General features: G+C 46.4%; 1 protein-coding gene and 1 long non-coding RNA gene across 3 annotated transcripts in view; one reads left to right on the top strand and one right to left on the bottom strand.

Moving 5' to 3' along the window:
• LOC110015804 (uncharacterized) overlaps positions 1-6,803 on the top strand; it is a 144,917-nt gene extending 138,114 nt beyond the window's left edge. The window contains exons 7-8 of the long non-coding RNA XR_002874040.2: positions 1,300-4,543; positions 5,284-6,803. This is a non-coding gene — a long non-coding RNA (uncharacterized LOC110015804). The remainder of the gene's footprint in view (positions 1-1,299; positions 4,544-5,283) is intronic.
• pcdh12 (protocadherin 12) lies at positions 1,479-18,688 on the bottom strand. 2 transcript variants are annotated; one of them, XM_023959416.2, is made up of 5 exons: positions 15,124-18,688; positions 7,177-7,268; positions 6,797-6,948; positions 3,283-3,450; positions 1,479-3,187 (listed from the first exon to the last, which is right to left on the bottom strand). In XM_023959416.2, exons 1-5 carry the CDS (start codon positions 17,986-17,988, stop codon positions 2,946-2,948), a joined length of 3,519 nt encoding a protein of 1,172 aa, XP_023815184.1. In that variant the 5' UTR covers positions 17,989-18,688; the 3' UTR covers positions 1,479-2,945. The 2 variants fall into 2 exon arrangements, with proteins under 2 accessions (XP_023815184.1, XP_023815185.1); XM_023959417.2 differs by having other exon boundaries at positions 7,177-7,265.
• Positions 18,689-19,022: the final 334 nt, after the last annotated feature.

Genomic DNA, 19,022 nt, shown 5'->3' with positions numbered 1-19,022 from the left:
CATAATTTCAAAGTCACCAAAGTTTTTCACCGTAGTGGCTGGACGGCTTTGCTGGTTAAATGCAGAACTGGCACATGGGAAATCGGTGTTTGATTCCCGGCCTGGGTCTTTGGACTAGACCCTTCAAGCTACTGCCTATGTAGCCATAAGAGGGGCCACGTCTGGGCCCCCCTGTGCCGGTCCCCAGCCCGGGTAAAATGTGTCAGGAAGGGCTTCCGGTGTTAAACCACCAGTGCGACTCAGTGAAAGCTGATTGGCTGAGGGGGAATGCCGAAAGGTGAACGACAAAGTTATTTGTGGAACTGTATCAAAGATTGTGTCTAAGCCAAGATGTTCCACTCTCTCCTGAGTTCTGTCTATCATTGTGTGGAAAGACAATCAGCTGGTTGTGTTGTGGCGACTTGTCTTGCTAGTCTATGTGTGTTTATTGTGTGTATTTGTTTTAATGGAATTTAAATTCCAATTGTTTTTAGAACCTGGAACATTCTGGCATTTTTTATTTTTTTAATCTGTGACAACATTTGAATCTTTAAAAGCTTTTAGATATTTACATTTCTTAAAAAGTCATAGAAAAACGTTTTCGCTTTGATGCCTTCTGCTGTGCAGTTTTATCCCACAACCAGTAGAGGGCGCACAGGTCAAGGAAACCCAACGAATCATGGTTTATAATAAATAATACATTGACATGTAGTTTTTGTACAATATTTATGTACAAACTGACAAACTCACGAAATTCTTTGTGACTAAAAATGTTACATTAAATAATTTTACCTCAGTTTAGACTCTCAAAGCTGTTGATACAATGGGATTACATTTTTGTTTTGACTCTTCATCTCATCAAGCTGTTGTTGTTTTACAGTTTTGATGTTTTGTTTAAAACTTCCTATGATGAAGAGGCGATTCTTGTTGACGCGGATCAATAACACAGAAAAAAACACGTCAAAGTTGAGACAAACTCATGAGAGGAACTGCATAAATAAATAAAACTCTTCTTCATCAGCTGAAACTTGGCAAACTTTCAAAATAAAAGTCTGGAGAAACTTGAGCACAGAAAACACCAACGTTCATTTCTATATGATTACAATAAATGATCAGATCAGAGGAAAAAAGTGAATGGGCTCAAAGGTTTCTCTGATAGTTAAGAGCGCCACATTTCGGTAGAACTGCTGGTTCTGTAGAAGTAAAACGTTTTCTAATCAGAAAAAAACTAAAACTGGACTCTGTCAATACTCGACTCGTCTGTGTGTCATTTCAATAAAGTTATGGTGAGTTTGAAAAATGTTTTTGCTCTTTTCTCAGGTCAACAATGGCTGTAGTCTTTTGTCAGATCCAGAATCGATTGGCTGTTTTGGACCAAACTGTCGGTTACTCTGTGATTTCATCATTCGGTCCCGGCAGGACGTCTGACTGGACCTCCGAGCAGGATGAAGTTTTCAAAAGGATCTCAGATCAACCAACCATTAAAGAAGGGGGCGGAGTCAGGCAATAAAACACTTTTTTGTTTTATTTTTTCTTTTAATCAGTTCAGAGATTATTCATTTTTTATTTTACTTTTAAGATTTTATTGAAAATTCTACAAAATAACTCAAAAGTTGTTTTTTTTGTAACTGTACAAAGTGCTGCTTGAAGCAGAAAAAAACAGCTTTGACATTGAAAAAACGTATTTTTACACAATCAAGACCGGCTGAACCAACAGAAACAGGACGATTCAGGTCTGTGGAAATGAAAAGAAGTGAGTTTTCCACCACAGACGTATTTTTGCAGCTCCCCAAAAAGCGGATCTGAAGGATTCTGAAAGTAGAAGGCACCACTTCATGCCTTCAAAAGGATTAAGACACGTTTCATTTGGTCAAAGTTGCTCCAAAAGTGGAAGCGGTTTCTGTCTGACAGGAAAACCTCTAGAGCGTAGTCCATCCTGTGGACCTATAAAAGAGAACATGGTTCTGGTTCTGGACGTTTAGTTTCCTGAGAGATCTTTGTCTCCTTGGTAGATTAAACTGACCACGTGACCCTAATTCTGGCTGTTTTTATGATATTGCCTTCTTATCATGAGAGTCAATAGTGGTGAGTTTAAGCGCTGGGTCTTTAGTTTTTCACTGTTTTTCCTCCCTTTTTTGGCATAAACTCCAAACTCTGCAACCAATTTCATCACCAAACACTCGTCTTCCCCGAACACAAGTCCAAGAACGACGAAAGCAACTGAAGGATGGGGAGTTTGCCCCCAAACCTCCATGTTTGATTAGCCTCTTCTCCATCCCCAGGTCCCATTGCCATGGAAACCAACCCCAACCATGAAGACCTTTGGGTAACCCTCATCACATCAGAACATGGACAAAAGCTTTCTCAACAACGTGACTTTCTACCTTCACAAAGAACCAAAGCTGCAGAGCCGTCGAGCCTTCGGCTCATTCTGGACGTCCCAAACCTTCAGCAGATGTTCTGCTGTGAAGTTCTGACCCACCAGAACTTTAAGGGACTTAACACATTTCCTGCCTTCGGAACACAGAACACATGTGGAACAACGACCCTGAGGAAATGTGGGCCAAACGAAGACTTTGATGAAGAGATTCAGAGATCTGTGACGGCGTTTAAATCACCGTGATGTTAAACCAAAATAAAAATGACAGAAGACAAAAGAAACGAGTCAAACACGGACGAGAGAAAAGGAGGAGGAGCCAGAGTCTGGCTTTGTTCTGAAGGTCCAGTGTCGTCCTGAACAGTGCAGTTCTACAGAATAACAAACGTCTTCACGTTTCTCATCGAATGGATGAAAGAAGCTGAACTTCTGCTCCTGAGGATGAACACCTGAACATCTTCAGGGCGTGAAGGAGGCCGCTCTGCAGGTCAGAGGTCAATTTTTAGAACCAGCTGACAGAGTCTCAGGTGTGTGATACATCAGGTGTGCCCCCCCTGTCGGGTCAAATGCAGCAGAAATCTCTCGTCTCTCAGTCGTGTGGAGCAGGTTTGTGGGGGGGACGTGAATGCGTCGCCCCGTCTGCCCGCCTGTCGCTTGCCGCCGCCGCATCCAGGCCCACGGAGCGGCGGTACGCCGCTGACAGCCGGTACAGCACGTCGGGCCGGGGGCCCGGGTGGGCGTCGGCCTTCTGGGTCATCAGCATCTCAAACAGCGTGCTGACCTCTGACAGAAGAGCTCCGCCCAGTGGGCCGTCCTTCTCTGGAGTTTTTCCTGAAGAGAAGACAAAAAGAAAGCAAACTGTTTCACAGAAAGACGGAAGTATCGTCAACGAGAAAACCGAAATCGAAACTACATTTAATTCTTACCAAAGGTGGAGAAGGAGGAGGAGGAGCTGAGGCCCCCCCGGGCAAGATTGTCGGTCTCAGAGGATGGAGGTTGGTCGGGAACGAACACGTTGTCATGGTAATCTGCTGTCAGGGGGACGGAGAGTCGGGCCATCCAGGACGGGTCGCTGTCCTGCGAGAAGACACCGTCTGCAGACGAACACAGACGGACGTTTACGACTGGGACCTAAAGTCCTCTGACGGGTCACCGCAGAACTTCTGTGGGTTCAGAACACGGTTAGGATAAAGACTTGAGGCGGAAACCTGTAAGAAAAATGGTTCCAGTTCCCATTAAAACAGAAAAAAGACAAGTGATGCTGTTTGTAAAGGTGGACTTCGTATCCCAGAATGCTTTGAGGTTAGAGCATCTTCTTTTTCTAGCTTTTAAATAATGTTGCGACCAAAAATACAGCGTTGCCTAAAATAGTTCCTGCTTTATCTTTTTTGTTAAACTTCAGTCTTAGGCAGACAGATGAATGCAGACTCGAGGATGGCGGCGTGAAACATCAAACATTGACGTCCTCCGTGTTTGTTTTAAACGTCCAGTGTCACCCCGTGTACTGGGATCTTGTGTTGATCACATGACCTTTGCTGGAATGTTCTTGTCGGGATCCAGGCAGGAAAAGACGGGAAGGTTTATCAGGCTGTTGCTGACAGGCTTTTCCTGCCGCCCGCATTAACCAGCGCGTTCATGCCGATCGACCTTCTGGCCTCACGCCGCCTGCAGTGTGACTGTGGGAGGTGTCTGCGCTGCAGGTCAGGGAGGGACTTATTCGACAAAGGTGGGCGATTGCCCGCAGCCCCCAACAAACTCAGGTTTACTTTGACCGTATTTTCTACAACGGGATGCAGGAAAAGCTCCATACCTGAAGCTGACCTTTGACCCGGTTTCAGTCTTCAGCAGGTTTTTTCTCTAGCACACTTCATATGTAAAGTATTAAGTTAATATAAGTGATTTTTAGACTTTTAGATTTCAAGCAAGAAAAATCAAACCTGCAGTTCTTAAAATGACCACCGAAGGCTGGTGGCAGAAGAGAGCCGTTTCTGGTTGGATCCCGTGTTCAAAAGCTTGATTTGACTCGAAAAACAACATATTAACAGTCTGGTTTCCATAATCCTTTCTTCTTTTTGTTGTGCTTTGCTTGTGTGGCCCTGGGATGGACTGGAGAACTGTTCTGGCTCGACCCCCCCCTCCATCCAACCGTAGCTGGGATAGGCTCCAGCAGCCCTGAACAGGAACAAGGTGGTGTAGGAAATGCATAGACGGATCATTTTTGACAGCTTCTATAGAAAGTCTCCCTGCAGACCAGATAATGTTATCTCCACTGTCTTACAGCCAAAATAAAAGTCCCCTCCCATCATCCTCTGCTCTGTGGTCAAAGCCTACCCAGTCGCCTTTTAATCAGGAGCAACCCCGCCCCCCTCCCCATTGCTGAGAGCTCAGAGCTTGTGGCCCGCCTGGCGTATTTTCACAAATAGGATTTTTTTTGTCTGTTCTCCATCATCAGAAGAACATTAAAAACTCAGAAAGTACAGTTTTCTCCGTTTTCATCTCTGCCCCCACACAAGAGATCAAATATTTTTACTTTGGCGACTAAAACCTTGTGGTCTCCTTCATCTAACCGCAACCAGATGGAGGCTTTAAGACTCAATCTGACACACAAAGGGTTGCCCTGCACATAAGCTCCTCCCCTTTCCTTCCTTTGTTGAGTTTTTTTTTTTTAACCAAAAAGAATTCTCCTAAATGTGTAAAGTTTGAGTTAACTCTTTAGAGATGCATGACTGATGTTAGGAGTTCTGTAGAGCAGAGCTGCTGATAGCAGGCGTGATCTCAGAGCCGTGTTCTCGGGTCATCAAAGCTTCAGCTCTCTGGCTGTCCGTCCTCAGGTGGGAGTTATTTTACGGCCTTCAGGCTAGAAGCTGAGACCAGCGCCACCCAAAAACTCCCCTCACGCTTTTGTCTTTGTCTTCTCCGTCCTTCAGAATGTCTGTTTGGCTGCTTTCATCGGATGGTAAACCCCCATGTTTGCCCCACATCTCCAACCGCCACAATACCAGGAAGACGCAGCTCAGCACACCTACTGTACGCCGGCGGACGCTGGACAAACAAGCCTCGCAGAGCTGAACAATGCCAGTGGGACGGCGCTGTGGCAGCTCAGAGTGCGCGGTTAAACTTCGTAGAGGGCAGTGGTCACGGTTCAACGGTGACAAATCACAGCATTTTTTTACGACCGTCTTCCTGTCGGGACGAGGGAGAAGGCTCCGTCAGCTGTGACTTCCACCAAAACATCACTCTGGGAAAATGTTGGACTCCCTTAACGGTGTCGACAACAAATTATAGCACCTAAGAGGAGCATTAAAAATGGATCCTCACACATAAATAAATAACAATTTAAAAAATTGATCGTATCGAGAGAGAAAATTCATTAAAATGATAATTTTTAAGAAAGATAATCTTCTCTGGCTTCTTGGCAGCTGGTCAAACAGCAAAAGGTTTTGTCTTCAGCTCCTTTTCCTTCATCATAACAGAAAACTCCACCAAGAGGGATTCTGAATTTCTAAAGTGCCTAGGATAACACAAGGGTTACTGCAGTTCCAGCGGATTCTGAAGCAGAGAAGAGCAGCAGCATAAAAAGCAGCTAAAACACGTTACTAACAAAAATTTTGCTTTTCTCCACGTCAGAATCCACTGTGCTATCCTAGGCCCTTTAACGTTGGGAGGTGGGTCATCTAGACCCACTAGACAGTGCTCTGAACCTTTTTTCTTCAATGATTTGTGATCTTCACTGGTGTCCATGGATTACATGAAATCTTTCCACCTTTATCCACCTTTGTCATGGTAGGGAGAACACGTCAAAGTAAGGGTGGGGTCATCTAAGATAGCACAAGGGTTAATTGCGTAAATAGGTCGACTCTCTACAGTATTTTTAAAGAGCGCCGGCGACATTTCTGGTGTTAAAAGGTTAAAGTCGTAGTTTGCTGTTGCACCAACAGTTAAGTCAGCCATAAATCCAACACTACACAGCAGCTCCGTAAAAACCACATGTCTTGACCTTTGACACCAGAGGTGTCGCCCTTTGACCTAGCGTGACTCTATGACAGCAATGCTATAAGCGTCTTTTCATATTGGCAGTGCAACAGTTCACACTTTGCTAACGTCAAAGCCGCTTTTCTCCTCTTCAGAATCCGCTGAAATCACGGTAATTGTAGAAACGGTTGATGAGTTGCGGAACTCCAAAGAATGTCAACCCCGGAGCTGAAGCTCTGCCGATAAAGGGTTAACGTCTTTGTGGTGAGCTTGTTCTTTGGGAAACCAAATCTGCGCTGCAGACATCGCTGACGCTTTAACATCAAACATCCAAGCGGTTGGACTCGACACCATAAACACGTCCAATTATCAAGAAAAGTTCATTGAAGCTTCTTGAGGTGTTGGTAAGTTCAGACACCTGCTATTGGGTTTGTTCCACCAGTGTGACGTCGTGGGGGGGTTCTTTACCAGGGTTGTTCAGCAGGTTGTGAAGCCCCTCCTCAATTTGTGGGTCAATGGGCGACTCTCGTCCCGGTTCCCAGTCCACGTCTCCAGCCTCGCTCTCGCCATGTCCGCTGTCTTTGGTGCTCTGCCAGTCCGAGCCGTCCTGACCTCCATATCTGTGGAGAGACGGAACGACGACAAGGTTCCAGTCTGACACAAACAGCTTCTATCAGCAACTCAACCACAAACGTCACGCCCTGAAATGAATGGCTGATGCTCTGCGACGTAGAACTTTACTTTTAGTTGGCAAAAACCCAAATGCCTCAGAACCAAAGACTCTTGGAAGCTGCTGACTTGATCGGAGCGAACATCTACAGTAGGATGATTGTAGAAGAAGCACACACCTGCCGCTGCGATGGGAGTACTTATTCCCACGAAAGTTGGGTCTGGGCTGCAGCTGACCCTGCCGGAGGAGGGACAAGAGCTGGGAGATCTGCTGCAAGGAAGAAGAGGAGGGATGCAGGTGAGTCCTCCTCTTTGACTGAGTCTCTTTGAAAGAACTAAACTGCACTCTTCACGTTAAGGACACTCTGATGATCGGGGTAAAAAGGTGGTCGTCCGGGGTTCTGCATGACTTTTCTCCTGCCAGCGGTTCCTCGTCAGGATTAACACAACACCGGTTTTACCTTCTGCTGCTCCAAACCCCTGAGTCCTCAGGGCTGTCCAACAGGATCAGCAGGTTTGAAGGGTTTTCATAAAAACTGGACATCAGAACCTGTACTGCCTCAACACCAAACATAAGGCTAAGGATCGATAGGTATCAGTTGGTTAATGTAAATGGACATTCCTCTCATTGCACTCGAGTTAGCTACGGAGTCCCACAGGGCTCAGTTTTAGGACCCATTCTGTTCATGCTTTATATGCTACCCCTAGAAAAAACCTAATCAAGAAACAGCATTAATGTTCACTGTTATGCAGATGACACACAGTTGTATTTATCTATTAAACCTGACCAGAATGAAAATGTAGAGAAACTGAATGCCTGGTCTCTGCAGGTCTTTACAGGTCTCTTCAGGTCTTTACGGGTCTCTTCAGGTCTCTACAGGTCTTTACAGGTTTCTACAGGTCTTTACAGGTCTCTACAGGTCTGTACAGGTCTCTACAGGTCTCTGCATGTCTTTACAGGTTTCTACAGGTCTTTTTACAGGTCTCTGCAGGTCTCTTTGGGTCTTTACAGGTCTCTGTAGGTCTCTTTGGGTCTTTACAGGTCTCTGTAGTTCAGGATGAGAAGGACAACTCTTAAGTATTTTAGTTTTTGTGTTTGGTTGTGAGAACAAAGAGATGCTTCGTCTCACTGCTGCTCAACTTTCTGCTGACGGCTCTTTTTTACAGCAAATCCACACTGACACACAGAAAATACACAAAAACCCACACTCCAAGGTAAGTGTGCACTGATGTGGATTTGACTTTGTGTGTTTTTGCATGAGGATACTGCTGCTGCAGGGACAGGAAACGGCCTCGACGTAGAAGCCTATTCTTCTCTGGACGGCTTCCTTCCAGGATGGATGGATGTGTGTGTTAGTGTGTTGAGGTGAACATTAAGCGCCGCTCCCTTAAGCCGCCCTGCAGACTTTTCCTCTGTGACCTCGGGGGTGTGGGGGGTGGCATGTGGATCTCAGTGAGGGCCAACGGGGCCGGCTGTTAAGGCCCGGGCCAAAAAGCCTCTTCCTCCCTTTGGTGGGACTCACGTGAGCATCTGCCGGCTCTTTGTTCTCCGTTTGGCACCGAGGCTGTTTTTAGGATGGTAGGAATTTGAGCGTAAACGTCCGGCTCTGGTAAAATCAGATTTCCTCAACCTCAATATATAAATATGATGATTAAAAATGATCAAAAGATATTTCTGAAGCTAAAGACTCCAGTGAACATCAGAGATCCTAAAACATGGCTGTGAACAGGATAGAACAAAAACAGAAATGAGGAGGACTCGTCCAGGAGGTCTGACCTCACTGGACCTCACTGGACTAGGTCAAAGGTCATAAGTCAAACATGGATCCCTGCAAAGTTCAAGACAGAAGTAAACTAACCTGTAACCTGACCTGTGTACTGACCTGTAAACTGACCTCTAAACTGACCGTAACCTAACCTGTAAACTGACCTGTAACCTAACCTGTAAACTCACCTTTAACCTGACCTGTAAACTCACCTGTAAACTCACCTGTAAACTCACCTGTAAACTGACCTGTAAACTAACCTGTGAACTCACCTGTAAACTGACTTCTAAACTGACCTCTGAACTGACCTGTAAACTAACCTGTAAACTGACCTGTAAACTGACCGTAACCTAACCTGTAAACTGACCTGTAACCTAACCTGTAAACTCACCTTTAACCTGACCTGTAAACTCACCTGTAAACTCACCTGTAAACTCACCTGTAAACTGACCTGTAAACTAACATGTAAACTGACCTGTAAACTGACCTGTAAACTAACCTGTAAACTTACCTGTAATCTAACCTGTAGACTGACCTGTAAACTGACCTGTAAACTAACCTGTAACCTGACCTGTAACATGACCTGTAACATGACCTGTAACCTAACCTGTAAACTAACCTGTAAACTGACCTGTAACCTAACCTGTAAACTCACCTTTAACCTGACCTGTAAACTCACCTGTAACCTAACCTGTAAACTGACCTGTAACCTAACCTGTAAACTCACCTTTAACCTGACCTGTAAACTCACCTGTAAACTAACATGTAAACTGACCTGTAAACTGACCTGTAACCTAACCTGTAAACTCACCTTTAACCTGACCTGTAAACTCACCTGTAAACTGACCTGTAAACTGACCTGTAAACTCACCTGTAAACTAATCTGTAAACTGACCTGTAAACTGACCTGTAACCTAACCTGTAGACTGACCTGTAAACTAACCTGTAACCTGACCTGTAACATGACCTGTAACCTAACCTGTAAACTAACCTGTAACCTGACCTGTAAACTGACTTGTAACCTAACATGTAAACTGACCTGTAAACTCACCTGTAAACTCACCTGTAAACTGACCTGAAACCTGACCTGTTACCTGACCTGTAACCTGATCTGTAAACTAACCTGTAACCTGACCTGTAAACTCACCTGTAAACTCACCTGTAAACTGACCTGTAAACTAACCTGTTACCTGACCTGTAACCTGATCTGTAAACTAACCTGTAAACTGACCTGTAAACTGTCCTGTAAACTGACCTGTAACCTGACCTGTAAACTAACCTGTAAACTGACCTGTAAACTCACCTGTAAACTCACCTGTAAACTGACCTGAAACCTGACCTGTTACCTGACCTGTAATCTGACCTGTAAACTAACCTGTAAACTGACCTGAAACCTGACCTGTTACCTGACCTGTAAACTCACCTGTAAACTCACCTGTAAACTCACCTGTAAACTGACCTGAAACCTGACCTGAAACCTGACCTGTAAACTCACCTGTAAACTAACCTGTAAACTGACCTGTAAACTCACCTGTAAACTCACCTGTAAACTCACCTGTAAACTGACCTGAAACCTGACCTGTTACCTGACCTGTAACCTGATCTGTAAACTAACCTGTAACCTGACCTGTAAACTCACCTGTAAACTGACCTGTAAACTGACCTGTAAACAGCAGTAAACCTGACCTGTTACCTGACATGTAAAGTGACCTGAAACCTGGTCTATAACCTGACATAAACCACAAAGCCTCCAAGTCTGCAGAGAACGTGGAACTGCAGTGGATTCTCCCACATCTGTGCGGCAGATCGAGTCAAAAAAAACTGGCCTGTAAACTAACCTGTAAACTGACCTGTAAACTAACCTGTAACCTGACCTGTAACCTGATCTGTAAACTAACCTGTAACCTGACCTGTAAACTAACCTGTAACCTGACCTGTAACCTGATCTGTAAACTAACCTGTAACCTGACCTGTAAACTCACCTGTAAACTGACCTGAAACCTGACCTGTAAACTGACCTGAAACCTGACCTGTTACCTGATCTGTAAACTGACCAGTAACCTAACCTGTAAACTGACCTGTAAACTAACCTGTAACCTGAACTGTAAACTAACCTGTAACCTGACCTGTTACCTGACCTGTAACCTAACCTGTAAACTCACCTGTAAACTGACCTGAAACCTGACCTGTTACCTCACCTGTAAACTCACCTGTAAACTCACCTTTAAACTGACCTGTAAACTGACCTGAAACATGACCTGTTACCTGATCTATAACTGACCTGTAACCTAACCTGTAACCTGACCTGTAACCTTACCTGTAAACTCACCTGTAACCTAACCTGTAAACTAAGCTGTAAACTAAGCTGTAAACTAACCTGTAACCTGACCTGTAAACTGACCTGTAAACTAACCTGTAAACTAACCTGTAAACTGACCTGTAAACTAACCTGTAAACTGACCTGTAAACTAACCTGTATCCTGACCTGTAAACTAACCTGTAAACTAACCTGTAAACTAACCTGTAATCTAACCTGTAAACTAAACTGTAAACTGACCTGTAAACTGACCTGTAAACTAACCTGTATCCTGACCTGTATCCTGACCTGTAAACTAACCTGTAAACTAACCTGTAAACTGAGCTGTAAACTAACCTGTAACCTGATCTGTAAACTAACCTGTAAACTAACCTGTGAACTAACCTGTAAACTGACCTGTAAACTAACCTGTAACCTGACCTGTACCCTGACCTGTAAACTCACCAGTAAACTGACCTGAAACCTGACCTGTTACCTGACCTGTAAACTAACCTGTAATCTGTCCTGTAAACTAACCTGTAAACTCACCTGTAAACTCACCTTTAAACTAACCTGTAACCTGACCTGTAAACTCACCTTTAACCTGACCTGTAAACTCACCTGTAAACTCACCTGTAAACTCACCTGTAAACTGACCTGTAAACTAACATGTAAACTGACCTGTAAACTGACCTGTAAACTAACCTGTAAACTTACCTGTAATCTAACCTGTAGACTGACCTGTAAACTGACCTGTAAAATAACCTGTAACCTGACCTGTAACATGACCTGTAACCTAACCTGTAAACTAACCTGTAAACTGACCTGTAACCTAACCTGTAAACTCACCTTTAACCTGACCTGTAAACTCACCTGTAACCTAACCTGTAAACTGACCTGTAACCTAACCTGTAAACTCACCTTTAACCTGACCTGTAAACTCACCTGTAAACTAACATGTAAACTGACCTGTAAACTGACCTGTAACCTAACCTGTAAACTCACCTTTAACCTGACCTGTAAACTCACCTGTAAACTGACCTGTAAACTGACCTGTAAACTCACCTGTAAACTAATCTGTAAACTGACCTGTAAACTGACCTGTAACCTAACCTGTAGACTGACCTGTAAACTAACCTGTAACCTGACCTGTAACATGACCTGTAACCTAACCTGTAAACTAACCTGTAACCTGACCTGTAAACTGACTTGTAACCTAACATGTAAACTGACCTGTAAACTCACCTGTAAACTCACCTGTAAACTGACCTGAAACCTGACCTGTTACCTGACCTGTAACCTGATCTGTAAACTAACCTGTAACCTGACCTGTAAACTCACCTGTAAACTGACCTGTAAACTGACCTGTAAACTAACCTGTTACCTGACCTGTAACCTGATCTGTAAACTAACCTGTAAACTGACCTGTAAACTGTCCTGTAAACTGACCTGTAACCTGACCTGTAAACTAACCTGTAAACTGACCTGTAAACTGACCTGTAAACTCACCTGTAAACTCACCTGTAAACTGACCTGAAACCTGACCTGTTACCTGACCTGTAATCTGACCTGTAAACTAACCTGTAAACTGACCTGAAACCTGACCTGTTACCTGACCTGTAAACTCACCTGTAAACTCACCTGTAAACTCACCTGTAAACTGACCTGAAACCTGACCTGAAACCTGACCTGTAAACTCACCTGTAAACTAACCTGTAAACTGACCTGTAACCTGACCTGTAAACTCACCTGTAAACTCACCTGTAAACTGACCTGAAACCTGACCTGTTACCTGACCTGTAACCTGATCTGTAAACTAACCTGTAACCTGACCTGTAAACTCACCTGTAAACTGACCTGTAAACTGACCTGTAAACAGCAGTAAACCTGACCTGTTACCTGACATGTAAAGTGACCTGAAACCTGGTCTATAACCTGACATAAACCACAAAGCCTCCAAGTCTGCAGAGAACGTGGAACTGCAGTGGATTCTCCCACATCTGTGCGGCAGATCGAGTCAAAAAAAACTGGCCTGTAAACTAACCTGTAAACTGACCTGTAAACTAACCTGTAACCTGACCTGTAACCTGATCTGTAAACTAACCTGTAACCTGACCTGTAAACTAACCTGTAACCTGACCTGTAACCTGATCTGTAAACTAACCTGTAACCTGACCTGTAAACTCACCTGTAAACTGACCTGAAACCTGACCTGTAAACTGACCTGAAACCTGACCTGTTACCTGATCTGTAAACTGACCAGTAACCTAACCTGTAAACTGACCTGTAAACTAACCTGTAACCTGAACTGTAAACTAACCTGTAACCTGACCTGTTACCTGACCTGTAACCTAACCTGTAAACTCACCTGTAAACTGACCTGAAACCTGACCTGTTACCTCACCTGTAAACTCACCTGTAAACTCACCTTTAAACTGACCTGTAAACTGACCTGAAACATGACCTGTTACCTGATCTATAACTGACCTGTAACCTAACCTGTAACCTGACCTGTAACCTTACCTGTAAACTCACCTGTAACCTAACCTGTAAACTAAGCTGTAAACTAAGCTGTAAACTAACCTGTAACCTGACCTGTAAACTGACCTGTAAACTAACCTGTAAACTAACCTGTAAACTGACCTGTAAACTAACCTGTAAACTGACCTGTAAACTAACCTGTATCCTGACCTGTAAACTAACCTGTAAACTAACCTGTAATCTAACCTGTAAACTAACCTGTAAACTGACCTGTAAACTGACCTGTAAACTAACCTGTATCCTGACCTGTATCCTGACCTGTAAACTAACCTGTAAACTAACCTGTAAACTGAGCTGTAAACTAACCTGTAACCTGATCTGTAAACTAACCTGTAAACTAACCTGTGAACTAACCTGTAAACTGACCTGTAAACTAACCTGTAACCTGACCTGTACCCTGACCTGTAAACTCACCAGTAAACTGACCTGAAACCTGACCTGTTACCTGACCTGTAAACTAACCTGTAATCTGTCCTGTAAACTAACCTGTAAACTCACCTGTAAACTCACCTTTAAACTAACCTGTAACCTGACCTGTAAACTGACCTGAAACCTGACCTGTTACCTGATATGTAAACTGACCTGTAAACTAACCTGTAAACTGACCTGAAACCTGGTCTATAAGCTGACATAAACCACAAAGCCTCCGAGTCTGCAGAGAATGTTCAACTGCAGTGGATTCTCCCACATCTGTGCGGCAGATCGAGTCAAAACAAACTGGCCTTTTTGAGTTTTTGCTGCATGTGGTGCAGCTGCTTCTCCGTGCAGAGATAACTGGGGGAGGGGGGGGGGTGCTTTGGCGTCCCGCTCGGAGCGGCTCTTTCCCCGCTGGCGTGTTTTTCTTCTCTCCCGCTTCGGCTCAGTGAAAGTGGATTCTGGGTCATCAGTCAGTGACAGAACGGCGAGTCAAAGCGGTGTTAGCTTACACCACAAATACCTCCCAGCTTACTTTGGCTGGTCTCACACAGCCCCCCCACTCACTTCATTATGCCTCTGATATGTGATATTCAGAAATATCCCTGCTTGGGGGGGGTTGTCTCTGTGACATAGTCATGCTGATCCATTGGTATTTACGTGCACACCTCCATCCAACTTCCGCCTGCAGGCGGGAAAGTCTGTAAGGTGAAGGGGGGGGGGCTGTTATCCTTATTCTGTAACGGACTTCCCTTCGAATTAATGTGAAAGCCTGTGGGGGGCAACACTTAATTATCCAACCGCTAACTGTAAGCACATGTCGGAATAAATGTGATCAAACCTTTGAAATGGGAGTAAATGGTGTTTAAATGAGAGCCAGCAGCGGCGCATTAGCTTTAGCGCTGCTGCTGCTGAGGAGAATGTGAATAAGAAGACATTAAAAAACCATCATGATGATAAGTGGAGCCATTAATGACATGGAAAACAGACACATCCATCTCCTCAAACGGCAGGAAAATTGCTCCTCCACGGTTTTCTAGTCTGTAGGAAGATGTGAAAGCGGCTGCATTCTGAGGAAAAACCAGCGAAGGCTGGAAGCAGACTCTCACCTGCACCTCTGGAGAGGCTGAGGAAAGCTCCAGAGAGTCTCCAAACACCATGGAGAGGCGAACCAGGTCACGAAGCATCCGCTGACGCTCTGCATCCTGAGCTGCCGACATCTTGGGCCTCCTCAGAGTCGCCTGAGAGGCTGCGTGCTCCTTCTCTTTTCCTTCAGGTTTGTATCGCTTCAAAGTGCTTGAATGTGAGCCTGAAGATGACGATGATGAAGGGTTTCTGCCTTGGCGGAGGGTGGCGTACGACGTGGCTGGGGTCAGAGGAAAAACCCCGTCAAGCTCAATGTTTCCCGGTTTCCAGAGGCTCTTGCCGTGGTGGGGGTGTTGGTGAAACGCATCCTCGTCTCGGTGGCCCTGGGAACAAAAGTTCCCGCTCGCCGCTGACGGTATGAAGCTATACTGACCCTCAGGTTGCTGGTCTTCTGCCAGAGGGGGTGGAGTCAGCGGCTGGGCCTCGCCGTCATCCTCAGCAGCTTCCTCCTTGCGGCCTCTGATCACGGGGATCAGCTGAATGTCCGACTTTCTGATGCTCTTCTGCGGTCGCCGAGGATGTCGAGTGTAGCTGGACTCCGCCTGTCTGCAGTTGTAGGCCCGGTTGTCCCGTTTGTCTGTCCGGCAGAACGTGGTCACCAAGGCGATGGCTAACAGGAGCAGCAGGCACGTGGAACCCAGACAGATGGCGATCATCATGGTGAAGCTCAGCTGACCTCTGTTGCCTGGTGAGGAGTTTCTGAGGTGGTCCTTCAGATTGATGAAAGCCACCTCCAGAGTCACTGTAGTGTCCAAAGTGGGCGTGCCCATGTCTGTCACTGTAAGGCCCATCCTGAAGCTCCTCCCAATGAGCTCAGTAACATTGGTCGTGTTGACGTACAGCTGCCCTGTGGCTTGGTCCAACCAGAAGAGGCCAAATTGGTTCCCCTCAGTGATGAAGAACTGGAGCTGTCCATTGAGTCCAGAGTCCAGATCTTCTGCTTTAATTGTTGAGGCCAGAAACCCAAATCCCCCCTCTCTGCTGGGGGGATTTATTGGTAAAACGTGGGGGTTTTCCTCAGCCTCGCTCCCAACCTCTGTCACAATCTCCCCCTTGTGGGCGTTGACAGGTATGCTGACAGAGGCCACGCCCTTTCTTGGTTCTGGCTCCTTGATGACAGGGTGGTTATCGTTCACATCCTCGATGTCGATCTGCACAGTGGTGGTTCCTGTCAGCGGTGGGTGTCCGTGATCCACAGCCCCCACAATAAAAGAGTAGCTGCTCCGTTCCTCATAGTCTAGGGGCTGCTGGACACGAATGACGCCAGATCTTGGATGGATGGTAAAGTGTGTGTGACGAATCTCTTCATTTTGGCCTCCGATGTAGTACGAAACTCTACCGTTGAGACCGAGGTCTTCATCGTGGGCCTTCAGCTGGAGGATGCTGTTCTCTGCAGCACTGTTCTCCTTGAGGGTAGCCCTATAAATGTTGGCGGAGAACACTGGGGCATTGTCGTTATCGTCCAGAACAGAAACGCCCAGCTGTTCAACAGAAACCAGCAGTGGAGATCCGTGGTCCTGAGCCAGGAGCGTGACATTGTAGTGCATCACCTTCTCCCGGTCCAGACTGCCATCAGTAACAACCTTGTAAATGTTTCCGTACATCTTTATCAGGCGGAAAGGAACGGAAACGTCCTTAATGGCTAGGCTAACCTCTCCGTTTTTTCTTGAGTCTGCATCGTTAACGGTCACCATGGCGACGAAAGTCCCCACCGGGGCCGTTTCCATCACCGTTGCAGCGTCAGAGGCGTCTGAAGTCCAGGCCGTGTGAATCCTTGGTGCATTGTCGTTCACATCCATCAGCTCCACCTGCACCTTGCAGTGAGCGGGAATGGCGTTGGGGCCGTGATCAACGGCCTGAATGATGACCTCATAGGACGACTGGACCTCGTAATCCAAAGGGGCCTGAACAATCAAATCTCCAGTTTGAGAATCGACATAGAAGCATTTTTGCACTGCCGGCAAATTAAGCTTACTCAGCAGGAAGTCCACCTCTCCGTTGGGACCCAGGTCTGGGTCGGATGCTCGAAGCTTGATGATGGTTGTCCCCAAAGCCGTGTCTTCAGGTATCGTTACAGTGGGATAACTGTCCTCAAACTTGGGGCTGTTGTCATTTGAGTCCTGGATTAAAACACGGATTGAGGTGGTCCCGGATTTTGCGGGGTTTCCTTTATCCCACGCCACCATCGTCAGGTCAAAAGAATCCTGAAGCTCTCTGTCCAGCTCTTTGATGACCACCAGCTCGGCCTGTTTTATCCCAGCTGGAGCGTTCGTCACTTCTAGAACAAAGTGTAGGCTGGTGGACAGGGTGTAAGCCTGGAGTCCGTTGGTTCCGGCGTCTGGATCAACCGCCCGCTCCAAAGGGATTCGCATTCCGAGGCTGGCGGTTTCTGAAATCTCCACCTCTTGCAAAGCGCTGGGGAAGCTGGGACTGTGGTCGTTCAGGTCCATCACCTCGACACGAACCCGCAGGCAGTTCACAGCGCCGCTTTTCCTGTACAGGACGCTGAAGGCCACTTCACACAGGTCTGATCCCCGGCACAGCTGCTCCCTGTCCAGCCGGCCCTGGGTGGAGACCACCCCGTCCCGAGTGCTGACAGAGAACGGAAGGGCTTTCCCCCGCTCCAGCACCTGGAACTCCTCCAGAGAACCACCTTCATCGCTCCGCCGCAGGTCGTCCAGCAGACAGCCGACCTGGGTTCCTGCGGGCTGCTCCTCCCAGACCCGGTACTGGATGGTTATTGGTGAAGACTCCGAGGACAGAGTCTCAGAGGAAAGACTCAGAGGCAGAGCCAGCAGCAACACGACAGGAGTCAAAAGGAATCTCATGTCTGTTGGCTAAACTAACATTTTCTTTTAATTTCAGCATTCAGTCAATTCAATTTTTCAGAAAACGTCTCACTTTGACGGATTAACAATTAAAAATGTCAGTTACAGCCTCATTAAGCCCAAAAGTATAAAATTGTAAAAATCTGCGAGTTTTGTCAAAGCAAACCTCCACATTTCCAGCCTGCAGAGGACACAAACCAACAAACTCACAATTAAAAAATCCTCCTGTCCTTCAGCTGCTGCTGCTGCTGCTGCTGCTGCTGCTGGCGCCCTGCCTCTGAGCTCGGCCTCCTCGACTTTGGGAGGTTAGGGAGTCCTGGGATGTGGGTTTCCACATACCAGCAGAGCTGCAGCCTATCCAGAGGTGGGGGAGGAGGGTGGTATGCAAATGAACCCAGACCCAACACAAAGAGGAGTCCTGCTGCCCCGAGGAGCCTCTGCAGAGCTCTGGAGAGCGTTCACAGAAACATGACACGGCCTGCTGCTCCGTCCAACCCCCCTCCAGGGCTGAGCTTCACAAACTCATCAGCGGCTGCCGCCTGGAGCCGTGAATCCTCTAGAGAATGTGTTGCATCCCAGTGGGACCGCAGCTCAAAGCGGTCGGACATTTACCTGATCTCCATCAGGATGACGTAGACTCCACTGACCCGACAGCAGAACCGGAGCCGCCGTGACGTTTCACCACCAGCTCCTCTCTGCAGTTGTTTTTCTCTCCATAAAGAGGCTGACCTTAATGGGACAAAAGCCACATTCCACTTCCCCAAATATGATTATGGAGCTTCGACCACGAAGCCTCGGCGGTCAAACCGGTTCCTTCAAATGAGTGCAGACGCTCGCTTCTGTGGTTCCTGCTCAACCCAGCCCCGTTTGACGGCAGAGAGATTTTAAATGTGGAAGAAATTCTGGTAGATGGGAAGATCTTGACCTGATCCCCCCCCCCAAATATGTGTTATGCATTCCTGTAGTTAAATGACAGACCCACCCACCCATTTTTTAAACCCACTTGACCTCTTTCGGGGTCACAGGGTTGATTG

Source organism: Oryzias latipes, chromosome 10 (genome assembly GCF_053564925.1).
Source record: "Oryzias latipes strain Hd-rR chromosome 10, Olatipes_Hd-rR_3.1".
Classification (NCBI taxonomy): domain Eukaryota; kingdom Metazoa; phylum Chordata; class Actinopteri; order Beloniformes; family Adrianichthyidae; genus Oryzias; species Oryzias latipes.
Note: the sequence above shows the minus strand (reverse complement) of the source record. Positions and strands in the feature narration are given on the sequence as shown.